This window comes from Lissotriton helveticus, chromosome 9, assembly GCF_964261635.1.
Source record: "Lissotriton helveticus chromosome 9, aLisHel1.1, whole genome shotgun sequence".
Classification (NCBI taxonomy): Eukaryota; Metazoa; Chordata; class Amphibia; order Caudata; family Salamandridae; genus Lissotriton; species Lissotriton helveticus.
This window is the reverse complement of record NC_136070.1, coordinates 1,217,781,832-1,217,804,151: the sequence shown is the minus strand read 5'-3', so window position 1 is coordinate 1,217,804,151 and position 22,320 is coordinate 1,217,781,832. Positions and strand designations below refer to the sequence as shown.

Here is a 22,320-nt window from a genome sequence, read left to right as displayed (position 1 = left end):
GATATGTAGAGTCGCGCTCTAGTTCTCGCGGACTACGTCGTGACGTAGCAAGCGAGGACGCCATTTTGAGAGCGTCTGCGCATACACACCAAAAGCGATAGTTATCGGAGAACGCCGGACGCTCAGCGCTCTCCTGCTGCCTCATAATTAATAAAAATTATATTTAAACACCTCAAGCCTCTCTGGTGATTGTTCCTGGCAATATAGACGACATTACAAGTGGGTGTCCATTTTTTGGCATAAAATACGTGATGTGGCCCGAGTTCCATGGCTACGAAATCAGGGGTGGGCTGTGGAACCAGAAGTAGCCCTGGGAAAAAAGTCAAACCATCCCTGCTTCCCTGGCCTCCTCGCTCTATCTCTCTCTTTCCATCCAGCCATTCTCTCTCCTTCTCTCATCTCTCTCTCTTCCCCTCTCTGATCTCTTACGTTCCCTCCCACCCTGTCTCTCATGACACCACCTGCGCCGCTGCAATTAATTTCATGGAGGTGGGACAAGTGGTAAAACATCATGAACAGCCATGGGCATGGCCGGACTGGCCGTAGCGGGCACCAGGCATTTTCCCGGTGGGCCAGAAGGAGGGGGCAGATTCTTCTGGTACTGGGGGCAAGTTTTGCAGCAGTGCCAACTGGCCTCAAATTAAATTGGACACATCCCCACAAGGGAAGTGTACATTGGAATATAAGGCCTGCCCAGTCCTGGTTACAATGATGGGTATTCAGAGTCAGGCACAGGCGCTGAACAGGAAGGACATCCTGACCCCAGGGGGATGTGTTTTACACATGACGTAAGAGTTACTGAAATAAAGGAGCTGTTTGTGTACATGACGGAGTGATGTCATCTCTTAGAAGCAACACCAGTGATCATCTGAATGGACCTGCACCACAAATAATCCCTTTTTTGATGTACCTCTCTAATGATTGGTCGAAGTAGCTTTAACTTTTGCAGGCAACTCCTTCCCTATTAGAAGCCACACCTCCCCATGTACCCACATTCATAGCACTAAGAAGGACAACATCTTCTAGTTGAACAGATACAGACACTCACATTTTGAAGCAGGAAATGTGTTTTATGTCGATAGATGAGCTACAATTATTGTACAGAAATTGTAATGGTGATATTGCAACACAGGCTTATCGTACATTCTCAGAACATGAAAATTCTGCATGAAAATCACATTTCCATCTGTGGTGCCTGAAGAGCGCTCTGTACATACAAGAATATTAATGTTTGTGCATTGGAGATACAGCAGACACTTCCACAGTATTGCATTTCACCACATGCATATGTGTGTTAGCGTGGGATTGCAAATGTCTAAGAACATATTTGTCAAATATTGCACTTGTTTTTGAAGAAACCTCCAACTTGAAGCCGTATGTGATCTTTTCCAAACTGTCAAACCTCAGAAGAAACCAAAACGTAGGTGTGAATGAAGTTTATTTGTCAAAAAGAGAACTTCAGAGCCAGTGTAATACCTGGCTTTTATATTCCACTATGAGGAAGGCTGAAACACAAAACAAAGCGTCATAATAGTCTCCACCCCTACCAACTGGATAGTACACCGATCCTTTCAAGTGACCCAACACCAAAATAACTCTTTATGTGTGATTCTTTAGAAAGGTCAAAAACTCTCAACTACAGTCCTACATTTGGATATTCCAATTATTTAAAGCTTTGCTATATCTTACAAAGTCAAGTCATAACAACAATATAAAGAGCAGCACTCAAGTCCCCCACATTAGCATGGAGCGCCCTCCACCTCAGCCCAAAGCACCGAACACTGCCAGGGAATCACTGTTCATAGACTTTCGGAAAATGCCTGGGGGTGATCGTAACTAAACCACTTGGGTATAAGTGGTTATCAACAGTGGGCACATATTTCAAGTTAAATCAGGGTTCTAGTCCCCACCCTGTCTGTTGAGGTAGCAAGTAACCTAATTGGCTGGATAAAGCTAAAAAGGTACAAAGCAGGGATGGGAACACTCCCTTCCCATGGACACCTTGCTGCTGTGTGCAATCTATTCACACACAATAATTACTTTAAAACTCAATTGTTGGTTTTAAAATGAACTTGATGAAGAAAAATGTTTCTCGTAAAGGTTCTCAATTTATATTGATTAACATGTACAGATTGGTTCTTGGCCAAGCAAGGGTGTCAACTAGTGAAAGTGGCCAGAACCCAGGCCCCAAAACAGTACTTTGTGTGTTTACCAGACCTAGAAGCCCTTCAGAGCTTAGCCACCTCGGGCATGAACTTAGCCCCCATAACGGTTCCTCTAATAATGTTGCTGGTTTAAAAACGCTGCAGCCTTGAAGTCTTGAGAGTGGGACTGACATTTTAGTGTAAAGGCTACTAAATGGCATACATTTGAGCAAGCACTGTCATATACCCCCCTTCGCCATTACCTGTCATTGCCATATCTTTCTTTGATAGGTTCAGTCGATGTTTAAGCCAAATTTGCACTACGGCAAATCAAAGGATTATGAAGATATCAGTTGATTGGCCAAGCAAATGGGACAACCCCTGGAAGCATTACTTTCTAGGAGCTGGTGAGCATTTCAGAAAGTCCCTGCCTCACTGCTCAGAGGCTTGAATAACTATAGACATCTTGTACTTGCAAATTGCTCTTTATTACAGGTTTAACATGCACTGTTTCTATACCTTCTCTATCAAAACCTTATAAAAGCTGCATTTGATTTGAAACTGGAGCATATTTTACAAAAAATACTGTGATTACATTAATATGCAAGTGGATTCAAACCCAGGAAAGAATACAGAGTGACGCTATGAAAATATATCATCTTTGTAGCTCTGAAAACATAGCAGAAAATCTCTTTCTGGGGTAGTAAGGATATTTTTTTTAGAGATCTAAAGGTATTTGCATAAATACTTGAAATATATACAGCCTTGCACAAGCAACCACAATATAATGAATGTTGAAAAATTGTCCATCTTGCTGAGTGGGGGTAGAGGTTATGTCGATCATTCACGCTCAGGGCACAGGGCAGGGCTGGGTGGGAGTCATACAACCTTGGTAACAGTGCCAGCCCTGGTATTAAGCAAACTCAAGATTTTATGCAGGAGAAACTTGGCTGGAAGACACAGAAGAAGCCTCGGTCTTGGAGGTGGCCGCAGAGGTGGTCTCATCCTCGCCAAAGGGATTCTTCCCACAGCAGAGAGTAGTGATCATGCAATTTCGGAACTGGAAGTAGGGGGGAAACACAAAGATGATAATTATTACTCATTGACACAGCCAACACTTCTTTGCCTTTTTTTCGGATGGTCTACCGAAATGTCAGTCCATTTTACTTAACGCATCTAACACTGTCCAGCATTTTCAAGAACATGAATCATAAATTAGTTTAGAGGTGCCCAGTGTTGGTCCGGAGAGCTGGATCCATGCCACATTTTCAAGATTTTCTCATTTAGATCAACTTTATGGAACTACAACTTATCCATACTTTCCAAAAGACTGCCTTGGATCTGACCCTCGTGGTCTGTCATTGGACAGTCCATGGGCTAGCACCTTTTATCTAGACATCCCCTACTTTTTCCTTTCATAAATGTTTTACTATTAATATTCTTCACAGCACAGGTTACTAAACAGAAAACCTTCAAGCTGCACCAAAGTAAAGTGTGTTTTCATTCACCTCCTCTCTTTTATTGTAATTTTTTCTAGTAGCTCTAGTGGAAAACATAATCAGCACAAAAAAGGTAGGGGCCTTCGTTACTTAATTCAGAGTTTTCTCTAATTTAGGCACCAGGTTGGGAGTTCCCTCACTCAGTAGGTCACCTAACCCAGTGAAAACTATCATTCCGTGACTTGATTTGAAGCCTTGAATGGGAACTCTAAGGCAAAACATGTGCCGGCTGCTAGTTAAAGTGTAATACAAATTGATTAAAATAAATGATTCTAGTGAGTATCCTAAATATTATTGAACTAATTACTAAATAACTTTTCCCCTGGTCTGCAGGAAGACAAGTGGTTCACCGCAAGCTGCTTAATATTCAATAACAACTAATGTATTACATGGGAGGGGAGGGACTGCTATCTGACAGAATGGATTGTGTATAGGAGGTACATTTGTAACATCACTGTTACTGTTATGATTTTGTCTACTAACATGCAAAAAAACAAAACAATTAAAATAAATATTTTCAAAATATATATCTATAACATTGAATACAAGAGGAGTGTGCGTACTAGCTGCAATCACTAAGAAAGGTAGGGGCATATGTACAAGGGGATATCGCCACCAGAGCATCCCCTTTAGTGACATTCTGGTGGCTATATCCCCTTCCCCTTATTTACAAAGCATTGTTAACCCACTTAATCTGGCTTAGCGCCACCTTGTTAATAAGGCCCCTTTTCATGCTTCACTTAGTGTGAAAGGGGTGTGCAATGGGTGTTGCAGTGGGAGTTCCGCCGCAACACCCATTGCTTTTTGATGCTGCCCCACATTTACAAGGCTTGGGCAGCGCCAAAAACAAAGACCAGGGAATACCTGGTCTTAGACTGGCGATACGAGGAGAAATCATTTTCTCCTCGTATTTTGCTCTTTTCATTATTTTTATTATTATAGTTCATTCATTAAGTACAAACGTTCACCTGGCAGGCATCTTGGTGCTATCAAAGATTCATCTAGAGTGGACCGGAGTAACCAATATTGACTCCATCCTTAGTTTATTTAGGGTAGAGCCACGTTTTTAGGCCCTTCCTGAAACTGAGTAAGTTTCTATTTCTTCTTAGCCTATTCCAGGCTTTTGCTGCCTGGACTTGGAAAGTTCGCCTCTTACCTTGGTTTTTTAAACCTGGGTACATGTACTTGGTTAGTTGAGGATGATCTCAACCTCCTTGTTGGTTGACAGTAGTAGAATTTATTCTATAGGAGTCTGAGTCCAGATCCATTCAAGCCCTCGGGACTATACACATTGCTTGAAAGATGCCTCTCTCTTTTACTAGTACCCCGTGTAGTTCTTTTAATGTATTTGATTTAGTCAGAGCTAATTTAGTTGCCAGTACCTGAATTCTATAGAGTCTTATTAGCAGGTAGTCTGGAATTCCCAGTAAGAGGGCATTACAGTAGTCAATCCTGCTTAGGATTGTACATTGTACTACCAGATTTCTTGCTGGTTGAGGAAGCAGGGGGTGATTTTTCTCAGGTTTCTCATCAGACCATGGCAAGTAGCCACTGTTGAGTTGACCTGAGTTTCCATCGAGAACTCAATATCTATCTGTACTCCAAGGTTTCGCACCGATTCAGCCGCGATTAAGTCTGTGTTTTTGGTCCACGGACGTAAATTATCTGGGAGTCGGCAGGGCACCTTTTTTGGGGGGCAGCAAAGTAGTTCTATGTTTCTCCTGTTAGATTTTAGGGTATTGTTGCTGAGCCAGTTTGAGATTTCTGATAGGCAACTGTGGAGGTCATTCAACTCGTTCGGGTCATCATTCTCCAAAGATATAATTATCTGGGTGTCTTCTGCATAGTTTATGAAAGATATACCAAACAATTTTATTAAGGTTAGTAAGGGGCGTAAATATACGTTAAATCGGAAGGGACTTAGGGCAGACCCCTGTGGCACTCCGTGTAGTAGCCCCTTGACTTCTGATCTGAAATGAGGGAGAGAGATGCCTTGCCATCTTTCTGACACATAGGATTCAACCCATTTTAGGAAGGTGCCTTCCACTCCAATCTCTTTTAATCTGTTGATTAATATTTGGTGGTTGATGGTGTTAGACGCTGCTGACAGGTGTAATAAGATCAGGACTCTTGATTGTCCCCCGTCAACTCGCCTCCTCAGATTGGCAGTTGCCATTATTAGGGCTGATCCCGGGCCGTGGGGTGGTCTAAAGCCCATCTGTTCAGGTTCGAGCAGTTGATTAGATTCCAGAAAATTTGCCAGTATTTTTCTGGTGTGCTTCTCTACAATCTTAACCGGGGAGGGGAGCTGCAAAAATTGGTTGAAAGTTGCTAGGATCTTGTATATCTGCCTGTGGCTTTTTTAATAGGGGGGTAACAAGTGCTTTCTTCCATACTGCTGGCACTGATCCTACCATTAATAATTGGTTGCAGATATTCTGTAAGGCCGGCTATAATTCAGGCCACCCCTTCCCAACTTTTGTGTGGTATGGGGTCTAAAATAGAGCCGGATGAGATTGATAACACTAGCACCTTGAAATCTTTCTCATTTAATAGGTCAATTTCAGTAAGCTTCATATCTGGCTCTGCCTGGTTATCTTGGGGCTGCTGGAGTGGCTCCATAATTTTAGGGTACCCCCTGTTTTGTCAGGTTTTCTCCATAATTTTAGGGTTTTCCCCCTGATTTGTCAGGTTTTCTTTACTAATATCCTTTATGATTAGGTCTACTTTATTGTGGAAAAAGCCTGGTAGTTTGGTACATGATTCCTGCATTGGTTCTACTAACTGTTTTTTGCAGTCTGGGTGGGCGAGTTCTTTAACAATCTCGAAAATCTCTTTTGTTTTCTTAACTGCATTGGTGATGGTGCTAGTGTAATAGTTTTCCTTAGCTTTCCTGATTTAAATGTTATAGCCTTTTAATGCTTCTTTCAATTGTACCTTGTCTTCCTCTGTGTATGATTTTCGCCATTGTGTTTCGTGTTTTCTATCCTCGTCTTTAATACCTTCAGGTCTTCCGTATGCCATGGGGCTGAAGGTTTTTGTTAAGGAGTTAGTCATTTTATTGAAATAAGTTTGTTTACTGAGGTAGTGATTTCATTCTGAAGGTGATTATAATTTTCGTCTACTGATTCTTCTGCATGGAAGCAGTGTGTAGTGTTAAAAATATTCCTTCTATCCAGGTTCTTTAATTTCCCCAGGCTCTTCCCTGTATCTTCGGTCTAGCAGATTTTGGGTGTTGTTTTTGGTTAAGCCCTGTTAGCTCGAATCAGAAAATATTATGACCAGCTGATGGAGGCTACATCCTCTATAATCACCCTGTTATGAGGCACCAATATTTGGTCCAAGGTGTGTCCTGCCTCGTGTGTAGGGCCTTTAACAAATTGCTCTAATCCTAATGTTTCACATGATGTGAGAACATCATTAGTTTAGGTGTTAGTTCTATTTTCTGCCCAGATGTTGAAATTTCTGAGTATTAGTAGTTTGGAGTTAGTTAGAGCTAAATTGTAGGTTAGGTTTAATAGGTTTTGGAGGTCATCTAGGGGATTATACTAGGATCTATAATATGGAACCACTGTTAGTAGGATTTCCCCTCTCCCTTTCAGGGAGAAGCCCATAATTTCCATTCCCTTAATATCCTCAACTGGGAGTATTTCAAGTTCCCATTTTCGCTTTAAAATGATTTTTAGCTCCCCCCCCCTCTTTTGTGGGTTCTAGGTGTATTCATCGCTTTGTAACCTGGTGGGCAGGTAAGGCCCAGATCTATCTCAGCCCTGTTGAGTATCCAGGTCTCTGTTATGAATAGTATATCCCACTCCGATGAGTCTACCAGCAGGTAGAGCTCTTGCGTGTGCTTCACTAGAGAACACGCGTTATTGAGGCCACATTTAAGGCTCCCCTCTATTCCTATATTCTCCTTTCCCTTACCCTGCTGCCCCATCTCTCCTCTAAATCCCATGACTTGGTGAATTGCTTTGAATGTTTTCTGGATTTTAGTACACAGGCTTTAGGGTTTAGATCCCACAGTTCCATACCCGTATAAAAGAGTCTTCAGTTTTGTAATGGGGATTCTGATTTCAATCCAGCAGCATGGCTGCCACTGGCCGCTTCCTAGACGCTGACAGGCGCAAAATGACATGCCTTTGGCCCGTTTTCTGTGCGCCTGCTGAGCAAATGCACCAGCTTATGCTCTAAATACCCCTTTCCTGTTCCCAAACCTGGAACAGCTAGACCAAAATGGTGGCCCTCGAGCGGTTCCGGTAGACCAACGCGGAAAAAGGAGGGAAAGAGGTAAGCAACCTTCTATATTTCCCACTCCCTTATTCAAATTCAAATTCAATTAGTAGACGTTCAAATTTCAAAACATAAATTGTTTCAATATCTACCTCCGACTTTTTGATTAAAAACTGTGCGTTTGCAAAATTAAGAAACAGTTCAAGTTTTCAGTGCAAGTTTACAGGTGAAGCCTAAGGTTAGCGTGGTCTTGGTAATTTCAATCTCTAGTGGCTTAACCCTACCTTGTAAATAAGGTCCCCTTTCACCCTCACTTTGCATGAAAGAGGCATGCAAAGGGTGTTTCAGTGGGCGTTCCGCCACAACACTGTTTGCTTTTTGACACTGCTCCATATTTACAAGGCTGGGGAAGCGCCAAAAACTGAGACCAGGGAATACAAGGTCTTAGACTAGCGATACGAGGAGAAATTAATTTCTTCTCTGATTTTGCTCTTTCCAAGTGTGCTGCAGCACAAATGGAAGTGCAGATCACCTTTCACGATTGTTTATGTGCCGGAATCCCTATAGTGCATGCACCTTTGCAATGGTGCAATGGTGCCTGAGCTGGTGCTAGGCAGCTTCATTAGCACCAACAGTAGGGGAAACACAGGCAGTGCACCTTATTTTTGTAAATTCGGCGTATCCCTGCGTTTTAAAAATGTCGGAGCGCAGCGTTACCAATTTTGCTGTAACTCTGTGCTCTGAATTTGTGTTGTAAATATCCCCTGTAGACTTTTTCTTAGAATAAGCAACTACAAGGACCTCATATGCCAAACCTCTGTTTATCATACCATCCCTCCTCTTCCCCTCTATATCTTTGCCCCTGTCTTGTGCATACCTTTTATTCGAGAACATTCATTACCTGCTCGCATTTCAAGCATACAGCAAGCTAACAACTGTTGCATCTTTAACCGGGTAATTGTCTGCTGCTTCTGTGGGCCTATTACCTCCCAAATAGGGCAGCCCTGACCTCTGAAAATCTCAACTCTTCTCCAAAACACTACCCACTCCTCCTCACTCACTCTACAGAAGGGGCGGTCTGCTTCCCCATGCCCTAGGACTTTAGCCCCTTGGCTGCGGGGCTGTCTCCCCCGCTGTGCTGGGGGGCGGGGGCGTGCACAGCACCCCCGTGCTCATGACGAGGTCAGCTCGTCATGAGCCGCGGTACTCGTCATGACCACACCCATTTGTGTGGAACGCTCGCACAGCAGGGGAATTAGCCCAGCGTGCGAGCGTTCCAACGGTCATGACGAGCTCAGCTCGTCAGGAGCACACGAGCACCGTGGCTCATGACGAGCTGACCTCGTCATGAGCATAGGAGGGGTTAAGGGTAATCAATCCTGCTTGCCATACCGATCTGTGACCTCTGTGATTTTGCTTCTGCACCACCAGCCACAATCAACCTATTGTATAGGGTGTACTTTAGATGCATCACACAATGTGCACCGAATCGCCTTCATGTGACAGGGACTAGTAACCATACAAGGTGGTGGATTGATGACAAGGAATGCCAACAATCAGGTGCTGACTCACCCGTCCTATTCATAATCAAATCTGCTGGGGGTGGGGGGGGGGCGAGACTCAAACAAAGAGAAAGGAGTCTGCCCACCCTCCCCCAGCATGCCTAACTCCTAATGCCTTTGTTCTAATGGTAACTTGGCTAGTAATAGTCAGTTAGGACAGTCTGTATCCATCAGTCGCTGGTAGCAGATGTTATGTTGGTATGTTATGTGTACCCAGCAAGGGTATCCTGGCACTGAGCTGGTGTGTGTGCCTAGCCCTGTCTAGAGCAGGTTAGCCAATTGAAAAGCTTCTTACAACTTCTTACAGAATTCAAGAAGAGAGGAGAAAGCTCTGATATGGAGTGGGAGGTTGTTCCATGCTTTAGGAGAAAAGTAAGAGAACATGCATCCTACTGAACTGGTTCTGTGTATGCATGGGATGGTATGTAAAAATCCTATGCCAATCAACAGGGCGGCAAATTATATTAGCAGCCCACCCATCTCTTGATGTTGGACAGGCCATTCAATTTTAAATGGATTCCTGTCCAAGTGACTAGAACATGAGCAGAACAGCATTCCTGAGTCTCATAGTAGGTTCAGGGCAGGAGTGGACAGAACTCGTGGAGTTTGGCTCTGCAAAATTCCACGGAGTTACAAAAATACTCCGTGAGATTCCGCAGAGGTTCGATAATGGGCGGAAATAGGCAAGTTGCTGCTCGTGCTGCAATTTAGCGCATTCTGTACAGAAAAATCAGTGCAAACAGCACTATGCACGAGGGCGCAGCTACTTGAGTTGATCTTGCTGCAGGCCGAGTAATTTTCTACTTGAGCGGCAGCCTTCTGACTGTGAACAGTTGCAAGCGCCGGTGTTGGAAAATTCATGCCAGATTATCCTCACAGTGACCGAAATTATGCTGTGGTGACGCCAAATCTCGCGTGCCCTCGCCAATTTATCGTTTGGCACGCATGCGAGAAAAATTTCGCCATGTATCGATTGACGGAATTTGACTAGAGAGTAACACAGAGTTGCCCAAAATTCCAAGAGTCCACCGGCGGAAAGAAATATTCCACCCGTTCCTAGTTCAGGGCATCGAATTTCTCCAGTCAGAATAGCAAATATCACTGTGACATAGAAAAGAACCATGTTGGGTCACACAATCAATTATCGGACACATTGGCACAAACCTTACCTGTTTGTTCAATAAAATATAGATGACTGGGTTGTAGATGGAAGAACTCTTGGCAAAGAAAGCAGGGACTGTCATGAAGACAGGTCCAAACTCTGATCCCTGGTTGCAGAAGATGTAGAAAGCCACGCTGGCGTAGGGTACCCAACAAATCAGGAAACCTATTACCATGATGATGACCATGCGGGTGACCTCTCTCTCGGCCTTCTGGGTGGTGGCAGACTCCTGTTGCTGAGCTGCAGCCTGGAGAAGAAGAAGATCATGTTAGTAGGGTAAGTGATGGTGGCTGGAGCAGGTGAGAGTGCATCACAAGTGCTACTGAGACAATCTAAGCACCAACCTCCTTGACAGTGCAGACCAGGCGCCCATAACAGAAGAAAATGATGATCAGAGGGATAAGGAAGTGGACAACGAACATGTAGATGACAAAGGACTCATTGTTGACCTCAGGCTTCAAGGTGTAGTAGTCCACTCCGCATGAGCACTGCATGCCTTCTGGGATGTACCTGTGGATGGAGAGATGATGTCATTGTGCAGTGGATAATGCAACAGTCAATTCAGTCTCCACGGGGAGGACCTAGTTAGTAACATAGGAGTTTCATATAGCCTGCCCTGGCTTCACCTAAGTAAGATTGGTTCCGCCTCATGCAGTGATGGGGCAATGGTTTAGATTAATGGCATTTTCAAAACGTTTCTGATTTTAGGGCCCTAGACTAGAGCAATTGTCATGCAAGAAAGTGCCTGAATGTTGGACAAACACCAGAGAAGCCCAAAGACCACGCCACCAAGATCAAACCCAACCGCAGTGCCCATTTATACAGAATTATGTAAGACTATTACAAACACTGTGTTCACTGTGGAAACAGAACTCTAGATTCACCTTTGGTGCTATTGCATTCTCTTTCCCTGGCCCCTTTCTACCCCAAGGTGTCTTCTTTTACAACTAGGATGAACATCTTTAAAGTGGCTAATCATTTTATTATTTGTCCTCTATATTGTACTCGTTTAGTTTGTCATTAGAATTTTTTTTCTCTGTTAAAGATAGTCACAGTAAGCACAGGACCAAAGTTGGCTTTGCAGAACCTTGTGCGTGGATCTGAGATCAAGAGAAAGGCTCTTGTCATTGATTAGACACATTCTACCGAATCTGACCATCAAACCAATGGCCTGTCCAACCATCAAAACGTAGGGCCGGGTTACGATGTCAGGTGGACTGCCACTAACAAACCTTTGGTGGCGGTCCGCCCGACAGACAGCCCTTCGGTCCGACTGCCGCATTTCGATATATGCTGTCGAACCGTCAGCAGTCGTGGAGGAACACCGCCACCTACAACAGGATCTCAGATCCTGACAGGGGCAGCAGTCGGAATAGTAGTCCCGACAAGAGGGGGTGCCAAGGCAGGCACTGCCATTGAGATTACGATGCCCCTTCCAACAGACTTTTCATGGCGGCGACCCACAAGCCACAGTGTTAAAGAGCACTTTCTGACCACCAGCATGGCAATCCTAATGTAGTTGGGCAGTCGGACCGCAGACTGTTTGTCAGGTGGTCTCCTGACCACCGCAATAGCGGTCAGCGGTCCGACTGCCCTATATTGTAATCAGGGTCATAGAGTCCAAGACCTACCTGGACCACCCAAGGAGGGGAGGCATGGCACAGGCCAGAGCCATGATCCAGGTGAACATGACGCCCATGATGGCATGGTTTTCTCCAAATCTGAAGTTGCTCATGGGCTTGCAGACGACCACGTATCTTTCAATGGCCAGGACCACTAGGGACCAGAGTCCAATTTCACCTGTCAGGGAAAGAAGAGAAGAAGTTGAGCAAAAAGTTAGAACTGATGATGAAAGACCAAAAACAGGTCTGGCTGAGAAATCCGCCTCAAAGGGCACCTTCTGGAGCACAGTGTTACATCTGCCAAGAGTTAAATAATTCAGGACACCATATGTTCCTCTAATCACAAGCTCCTTTCATGGAGTCTAGAAGGATGCATTATGGGCAAATCTTCACCTTTCTTTGATGTGCATTAAAAACCCATTATTTTTATCCTACAGAAAATGGGCAGAGTGAGAACACGCAGGGCAACAAATAAGAGCAATTCGGACAGAACGAGGAAATTCGCAGATATGTTCTGACATCACTAGGGGGGGTTGGTGTTGGCAGAAAACGTGTTGCTGCATTGTTTTTCCATCAGTGTGATCCTGAGCGGATTTACTTTGTGGCCATTTCATATTTAATTTGAAGGCCCAATGAATAACATGCTTTAACAGGAGTGCCAGTGAAACATGTTGGCTTCTAGAGTAGGTGCCTGAATTGTGCTGAGCTGTTTAAAATGCACCTGCTCGACTTAAACAAACGGTGTCCAGCATAGGTCAAAGAGGGCTGGGTCCTTGCTTTGTTCTCAGGTATAACCACTACCACTCACTATGTAAAATATTCTTTAGATGTGACTTTCACACATGCACATTTTGATAATATACCAATGATCAAGCCTGTTCGGGCAACGTTGCACACCCCTGTTCAGGTCTATCATAGTAAACATCAAAGGTATTAACACCAGGGGCCCTGCCTTTGGGTCAGTGAAGCAGTAGTGGCTGCTACAGGTCATGGGTGGTGTGGCGGGGGGGGACAAAGGACGGAACAAAAAAAACACTTACTTGGAACGGCCGGCATACCGGCGGTCTGACTGCCGCCTCTCCTGTGTCCTCTAAGTCAACTTCCTGCAGACTCCCGGCAACAGGAAGCACTCGGCAGACAGGCTCCACTGAGCCAATCACAACGCTGCAATGCAGCATTGTGATTGGTCTGAGCGCCGTGGATCGGCGCTCAGACTTCAACTGGGAACCTGTGCATGCTCCTGACCAGGCTGTGTAAGGCAGCCTGGTAGGAACATGCAAAGTACCCATGGATTATTTGATCGGCCCAAGAGGGCAGGACAAACAGTTCATGCGCACTTTGGGAGTGCGCAGCACTCCTCCCCTGCTCTGGCCAGCCCCGCCCCACCCGGAAGCCACTGACAGCTATAGAAAAATAGTTATTATCATGTTATTTTTCCTTTTGTTCAGTGGGGCGACCTTCCTCTGCCTTAGCGAAGGAGCCGCCACTGCAATGAAGTACAGTGCTGCCTGGGGGAAGTATACGTAGTGCCATCTCAGGGAGTTTTGTACTTTAATGCAGTAATTTATGATTATGTACAGCAAAACCATTTTTTTAAATGACAGTTGGACTGATTTTCAGTCCATCTTCCATCGCTCTCTGAGGTCGGCATTCAGACACCTTTCACAATATATTGTTCATTTTTTGCAGTTTTATATAGCGTGAACTTGACCCACGGGTATTAAAGTGCTTTTACATGAGCACCAGATTACATTACACATGGTTAGGTGTTTTTTTTTTTTAGACACAGATAGATTAAGTGATTTGCCCATATTCACAGGGTGGTAAACCGACAGCGGGACTCAAACCTGGATCCCCAGGATCAAATCCGGCAGCTCTGGCAGGTAGAACACGGCACCTCCCAAAAAGTAATAATAATTCAGGTATAATAAAAATGTTCAACTCATGCTTACTAGGTGCTTCAAAAGGGCACTGTGGTACAAAAGGGGGTGGTGATGGACGGAGCATCTGAATCAATCAAACACTCACACCCAGTCAAAAGATCTGGGTTTAATCCATCACCGTTCTTTAGCCCACTCTGCCACCCCAGTTCAGACATGGCTTTGTGCAAATCAGTCTGCTTGAATCCAGTGGCAAAGTGAGCAAGGGACTCACGTCTGAGCATACCCTGCCACACTTATGGTAGCCATGTCTGAACTGGGGTGGCAGAGTGGGCTAAAGAACGGTGATGGATTAAACCCAGATCTTTTGACTGGGTGTGAGTGTTTGATTGGTTCAGATGCTCCGTCCATCACCACCCCCTTTTGTACCGCTTTTGGCCGCCATAAGTGTGGCAGGGTATGCTCAGACGTGAGTCCCTTGCTCACTTTGCCACTGGATTCAAGCAAGCCGGGCGGAAGACGGCTGGAATGCCAGAAACCGGTTCTCAGGAGCTTGTTTCCGGTCCAGGGAAGACATGGCTTGGCAGTTCGGGCTGGACTGTTCCCATGAGGCACAGGGTCAGACTGATTTGCATATAGCCATGTCTGAACTGGGGTGCCACCCATGTTTTTTTTCTTTTATGGTGGGATTTTAAGGCAAGGTGCCACTCTAGGGCAGAGGTTCCTTTGTTGAATGTATTTCGTGATTTTATTCCAGATGCAGAACGGTCCTGTTCTATGTATTGCTTTGCGGGGGATGCAAAGCAGCTTGAACGTGGATCTTCTGGCAACCAGTAATCAATGCTGGGCTTTTAAGGCAGAGGAGAAGTACTTAGGATAACTTAGGCGTCCCTATGGGATTGCATTATTTTTTTTCTCTGCCCGATCAGTGTGGGTAAGTTCTGAGTGTGGGGTCGTGTCAGCGCCATGATGTAATTGAAAGGAGCCCACTTGCAGAAACCAGGTACACTGCCTATTGGTAGAATTAAACCACAGCGGAAGGGCAGGGGGACACCGATCTCTTTAACCCTATCCATGCTGATGACGGAACCGCTCCGTCATCAGCCGCGGTGGCGCTGTGCTGATGACGGAGCGGTTCCGTCATGGCCCGGCCGCCGCGCCTGCGCGGCGCGTTCTATTGAGCGGGCGGGGCCATGCCGGAACCGCTCCGTCATGAGCACAGCTCAACCGCGGCTGGTGACGGAGCGGTTCCGTCACCAGCATGCGCCCGCCGCGCGGCCGCCCCACCCCCTTAGCACTGCGGCGGAATAGCCGCCGCAGTGAAGGGGTTAAGTTCTAAGTAGCAAAGATGCAAAACCAAAATAAATCTAAATATTAAAGGACACAAACCGGCCCTCCAAGATATTAATACATATATTCTCTTAACAACAGGTTACCACAGGTGCAGATTCCATTTAAACCCATTACTATAGGGCCGATAATGCGCTGTGGGAAATCTACCCTGGAGTATTTGTATGATAGATTTTGAGTGTATCTCTGGAGAATTCATTACAGGTATAAGTCCAGTCTCAGAATCATATGAACGAAACATTGCCCTACAAAAATACCTTGACCTGAAAATCAACTACCCAAAATATCCTGAGGTAAGTACTTGTAGGTAAGTTTAATTTTACTATACCATAACTCCACATACACCTACCTTGACACTCATTTACCGGGATGTGAAGTGAAGAATAAAGCGATACCAAAGGGGATGATGGACGGCGCATTTGAGCAAATCAAACACTCATCCCCAGTCAACTGATCTGGGTTTAATCCATCACCATTCTTTAGCTCACCACCACCCCAGTTCAAATCAGTCTGACCCTGTGCCTCATGGGAACAGTCCATCCCGAACTGCGAAGCCATGTCTTCCCTGGACCGGAAACAAGCATCCTGGGACCGGTTTCAGATTCATAATCCTCATCAGCCAGGCCATCTTGAATCCAGTGGTAGAGTGAGCAAGGGACCCATGTCTGGGCATACCCTGCCAACTTAGGGTGAATAAAGCGATACCAAAGGGGATGATGGACGGAGCATTTGAGCAAATCAAACACTCACCCCCAGTCAACTGATCTGGGTTTAATCCATCACCATTCTTTAGCTCACTCCACCACCCTAGTTCAGACATGGCCATATGCAAATCAGTATGACCCTGTGCCTCATGGGAACAGTCCATCCCGAACTGCCAAGCCATGTCTTCCCAGGCAACCACAAGTGTGTCAGCGCATGGAGAGAGCAGAACTGCCCCATTTCTTTGAAAATTAGGTGTAGTTTGCTCTAACCCTGGGCGTAGTTCGCTTAGTAGCACTACGCGTAGCTACGCGAAGTGCGCTACGCGAGCTATGCGTAGCTACGCGAACTGCATAGTGCACTGTGCAAAATGCTGTTCGCACTGATTGCACAGTGCCGGATGCTTGTCCGCACTGTGCAATCAGTGCAAACTGCATCTTGCACAATGCAAGCAGTCGTTTTCTGCCGCTCGAGTAGATTTCTACTCGAGCAGCAGCTTTCTCAACGCGAACTGGTAGTTTCTCATCAGGAGCGGTCGCGAGCATACGCGACAACTCGCAATGAGAAACCTTATTTCCCCGCGTTGAGAATCTCGCCGGGAGGTATATTTTCCACGCTCGCGACCAGCAATTTGATGTTGCTGATTGCGAACGAGGTAAAAGTCTCGCTGGGATGTCATTTTGCTCCCACGCTGTCGCCAACTTGACGCTGAGGACTGCGAGCAAGCAAAAAAGTACCGCTACGCGTGTTTGCACTGTGGTATGTGCAATACGCGTAGTGCGTAGTAGCGCAAACTTGGCAAACTTCGCGAGCGTAGCGTAGTACTTCGCCCAGGGTTATTTTGCTCTCTCCCATTCATGCAACACAGTGCAGCATCTTCACATGCTGAGCTGCGTGAACTCATAAAATATGCCCCTTCATCTTTATATCTCCTGCCCTGCATTCATTCAGCCATCTTCCTCCTACGTTTTATGAATACAGGGCCTTTGAATACAAAGCTCCCAAATAAAGTCGACAGCTGAGCAACATTAGGCCAACACTCAAGGTGCTACAACAAGGACTCCATATTATGCTGCTCAACCTTGCCCGCCCGTAACAGTATGTTTGTGAAGGCCTCGTTCATGCGGGCCAGATCTTACCTACCAGTGCTGCTCCACAGCACAGCTGACCAAGTGAATCACCCGATTATGGTTGCTAATGTGTTTCCTGCCAGACCAATCAGATTCTGATATCTCAAGTCATCATGGGTCATCTTCTGAAATCATTTTTTAGGTCTCGCCTGTCGATGCGCATGCGCATCGAGCAAGCGAGACTATAGGGGCTCATCGACTCTTTATCTAACTTGCAAGGAATCGTGGCGATTCCTTGCAGTGCCCGTGACTTTTAAGCTCAATGCGCATGTGCATTGAGCTTAAAAGCGCGTGCACAGCCGCCCGCATTCCTCCGACACCTTTGAAGTGAAGCTTAGCTTCACTTCAAAGGCCCGGCTTCTTCACACCCACATGCCGCTCTGCCCCGCTCCGCCCCCTCCCCTGAGTCATCCTGCCTGCCCAGACTTCTCCTCCCCCCTACTTACATCCCGCTTTCACTTGTTTTTTTGACTCGACGTTCCCCCCGCCCCCTCCCGCCACGCAATGCCGAGAGCTTGTTGACAATGAAAACAGTTTTAGTGATAGTCCCGTGGCATTGTCGTGTGTAATCTGACACTGAACTTTACCGGACCAGAAAGTATGCTTGTCTTTCATTGCAGCTTTGCTTTTTCTGACTGCCTCGGCAAGCTCCCATCCTATCGTGGCTCCTATCTTTCTAACATGATTTGGCCATGCCAATCTGCCTCATTTGTTTGTAATAGGAAGGAGGGGTTTGGTGTATATACTGTGATATATAACGAAGGCATTTCTATTCCCGGCCGTACTTTTTTTTCTACTCCCCCCTAATTATTCACGGCCGCGTTGCCCAGAGCTGCCACTTCTCTTTTTTTGTGCACACCTTTTTTCTTTTTTTTTTTCTTCTTTTTGCTTGCATTTTTTATCACCTCTCTCTTTCCACTCACCATCTACCTCCCTCCGCGATCTTTCTCGCTCTCTCCCTCCCTGTCTCACCCCCTCTCTTCTTCTCCACCGAGTCCTCCCCTGCCCCCCCCTGCCCTCCCCACTGCCTCTTTTCACGCCGCTCTCTCTTCTCTTTCTCCCCTCCGTTATGTCACAGGTTGTTACCCGCGGAGTGAGACCGGCCGGGTGAGACCCGGTTGAATCAGCGTCTCTCGCCTGTCAGCCTCTCACCCCATCCCTCCCACCCCTCCGGTCCCTTCCCAGCTTCTCCCCGTCTCTCCCTTTCATCGTCCCCGCAGCATCTTCCCCATGGACCCCACACTTCCGGTCCGATTCCGCTCCACATCTACCTTTCCTCCCCTTCCTGCCCCCCTATTCCCTTTCAGTATTTCTCTTTTCATCCCCTCTCTTGCGTTCCCTCGTGCCGCCCTTCCACCCCCTCTCTCTCTCCCCACCTCTCCACTAACGCTGCTTCTGCCACTGTTCTCCCTCCCTGTCTCGTCTTCTCTCCCTTCGCTTCTTCCCAGTCTTTCCCACCCTCTTTCCCTCCAGCTCCAATTTTACCATTATCTTTCTTCCTATCTTCCCCTCTCGCTCTCTTTCACTGCCCTTCCACTCTCTCTCATTTTCCTCTCTTACCATCTCTCTCTTCTCCGTTCCCGTGCACTCTTTATTTTTCCCCCTCTTTATTCACTTTCCTTTTCCCATCCACCCCTGCATTCTGCCACTCCTCTCTCCCATGCCACCAGCCATGTTGAGTGCTGGTAAGCTTCCATTCAAAGTATTATTACACCTCTACTGAGAAATTAAGGTACTCTCCCTTATGAGTTCTAGAGTCGCAGGCACTGAGTACCGGACAGTACCTGTCCACTCATGTCACTATGCTCAACCGGAAGCTATATGGAAATGCACGTGCGTGTGTTCTTTCACATATGAAGCAGAGCTTTGGTGACTGTAGCGCCTCGCCTTCTTCTCGGTATCAACTTTAAAATGGGTGCAATATTGTGATTTCGTTATTTTGTGTTTAATGGCTGAAACAGAAATGTCGAAAACGGCAATGGATTAATGTGTACTACAGCGCACTTCGCCAACATAGTGGCATATATATTTTTTCGGTTTACACATTGTCATGTCCGTTGACAAGAATTTGACCGAAATTACAAAAACATACAGAGGGATTTGCATGCAGACCGCTTTCAAATTAACTCTTTCAACAGAGTGTTTATGATTTTCTACACATTTTTTTTAGCGTGAACTTGACCCGAATGCACTGGAGCAGTGTACAGGAGCACCAGTTACATTACACAAGGGCACACATTCATGTGTTTTTTTTGTTAAGTATCGAGACTTTAAGTGATTTGCCCAGAATCACAGGATGTTGAGCTGCGGAGAATCGAGCCTATCTCACCACTTCTAAAATCAGCACCGCTGGCCAAGCCCACATTTTCTGGCCATTTTCTACAAACTTTTTTTTGGGCCAGTGCACTATATCGAAATATTCCATTTCAGCAGACTTTGCACTTATCCTCCCATAGTAATCAAAAACGTAAATAAGTGTGATTAAAAACTCACTTCTACACTTTATATCAATGGTTTCCAGCCACCATAAATGATTGTCAATAAATGGCCGACATTGAGAATACAAAGATATTGTGTCTGGTGAACAAAGGGACTTTTTTGCCCCGTTTTTTCTAGGTGCCCTCACTCTATCTATCTATCTATCTATCTATCTATCTATCTATCTATCTATCTATCTATCTATCTATCTATCTATCTATCTATCTATCTATCTATCTATCTCCCTCACTCTATCTCTCTATCGCCCTCACTCTATCTATCTATCGCCCTCACTCACCCTCACTCACCCTCACTCACCCTCACTCACCCTCACTCACCCTCACTCACCCTCACTCACCCTCACTCACCCTCACTCACCCTCACTCTCACTCACTCTCACTCACTCTCACTCACCCTCAACCCCTCACCCTCACTCACCCTCAACCCCTCACTCACCCACCCTCAACCCCTCACTCACCCTCACTCACCCTCAACCCCTCACCCTCACACAGTGCAATAGGTCTCGGAGCATTTGAGTTAGAGCTTTTAGAAATGTTTATGGCTTTTTTTTTTAAATTCTTTAGCATTGGCTACAGGAAACAAAAATGCTAAAGATTTACAAAAAAACCCATAAACAATTCTAAAAGCACTAACTCTAATGCTGCGAGACCTATTGCATTTCCAATGCTTGTCTATACGTGCTATTATTTTGCTGTTCCTCTATTACAAGCAGAACTCCAAGACCCAGAATGCAAAGAAAAACACAACATTGGATGCTCTTCTTTCACCTGCCATTCAACAACCTGTAATCACGCCAGTTTGCAGAGTCAGTATACGCAGGGGTTAATTTGTGAAAAACGTAAGTGCTGGGGCTCTCATCAGGAGGCAGCTTGCACCAGCCCAATTCTCCTGTTAGCGCCGCCTAAAACAGAACTGACTACTAACCACGAAAGTGGGGAGAGGATGTGGCATAATGGCCAGAGCTGCCGACTTCAGAGCTGGGGTACCAGGTTTGAGTCTCAACATTGGCTCAATATCCTGTGATTCTAGGCAAATCACTTAATCTCTCCGTGCCCACTGTAAAGCAATGTGTCCTTAACTGGAGCTCATAAAAAGAGCTGGTGCTGATGATGGAGTGCCGGTGCTGAGCACCGGAAACCACCGGCTCAAATTAAGCATTAAGTATGCAACAGTTAAATATAATCTGAACTACAGTGGGCCCGGGAATATAGAAACCAGAATATAGTTGGGACACAATGTCAAGGACAGAATATAATAAAATAACAGTAATTAAGTCTAGATTTTCTGTAACTAACTCCACATATATGTACCTATGTGGTACATATATCTTTAAGGTACCTAGATGTGAAGTTAGGAATATTAAATCATTCATTCCCTATATGCACACACATTTCGATATTTTGTCCCTCGGTATTCTGTACTCAATATTCTTGTATCACAATATTGTTGGTGTTGATTTTCAGAAGTATAATTCTGAATTACACATCTGTTTTTCCTAACTCTCTCTACTTCTGCACATTTTTCACTTTATAGTGGCGCTAGTAACTACTAAAGTGTAGGCACCTTCCATAATTATACTATAGGGCCCCTGCTTCCTGCATTGCTTGCAATTTGCCCAACATTTTTCGTTCTGTGGATATTTTTGATACATTTATATAATAATATTAAAAATCATTCATCTTTTGCAGCAGAAAGGATAAAAGAAATATTCCTAAAATCTGTGATTTCCAAGGGTCAGTTCGACACAGAGGTCTGAAGGCGTTGAATAGAATATTTCCAGAAGTACTCAATGGGGTCCTAGCCTTCAACCAGTTGACGTTTCCAACACTTTCTTCATACCACAAACACTTACCACCAAGAGTAGCGAAGAAGCCCTCAACGTTGCAACCCGTCACCCCGAAGACGAAGTAGCCATTCATTGAAGAGTACATGGTCACGGGGAACCCTCCAAAGACCATGAAGTGGTTGGCGAACGCCAGGTTCAGAAGGATATAGTTCAGGGGTGTTCGCAGCTTCTTGTGTTGGATGGTGACATACAGAGTCAGAAAGTTGACGGGGAAGCCCAGCAGGATCAACAAGAACATGTAGGCCGCCAGCGCGGAGTACTTCCATGGCTCGGCCAGGTAATACTGGGGGTACTCGAAGGGATTCCGCACCACTCCAGTCTTGTTGGAGAAGGGGACATAGAAATTTGGACCCTCTGTTCCGTTCATGGTTGCGGCGACCCAAACAAAAGTCTTTCCCCTAAAATTTACCCCCTGCTGGTTCTTCCCCCAGTTCTGGCCCCAAACCTCCTTCTTGGCCCTGCGCGCAAGCTGGCTTCTACTGGGCGGCGACCTCTACTGTCTTTATAGCGTGCCACCTTGAGTAAGCTTTCCAGGCCAGTGTCAGCACTAACGGATTTAGGACAGCGATAATCACAGTAATCCAACTAAGGTTGCAAGTGTTAATTGGCTTCCATTGAAGGTATTAAGGCTACACCTGCCTACGCGCAGGAAAAGCCAGTTCCAGGACATTTTATACGTACTATTGTGGGAACT

At 45.6% G+C, this 22,320-nt stretch overlaps 1 protein-coding gene across 1 annotated transcript; it reads right to left on the bottom strand.

Moving 5' to 3' along the window:
- Window positions 1-2,610: 2,610 nt before the first annotated feature.
- RHO (rhodopsin) lies at window positions 2,611-22,079 on the bottom strand. Its single transcript, XM_078661692.1, has 5 exons — window positions 21,633-22,079; window positions 12,229-12,397; window positions 10,942-11,107; window positions 10,605-10,844; window positions 2,611-3,204 (listed from the first exon to the last, which is right to left on the bottom strand). Exons 1-5 carry the CDS (start codon window positions 21,991-21,993, stop codon window positions 3,076-3,078), a joined length of 1,065 nt encoding a protein of 354 aa, XP_078517818.1. The 5' UTR covers window positions 21,994-22,079; the 3' UTR covers window positions 2,611-3,075.
- Between the last annotated feature and the right edge of the window lie 241 nt (window positions 22,080-22,320).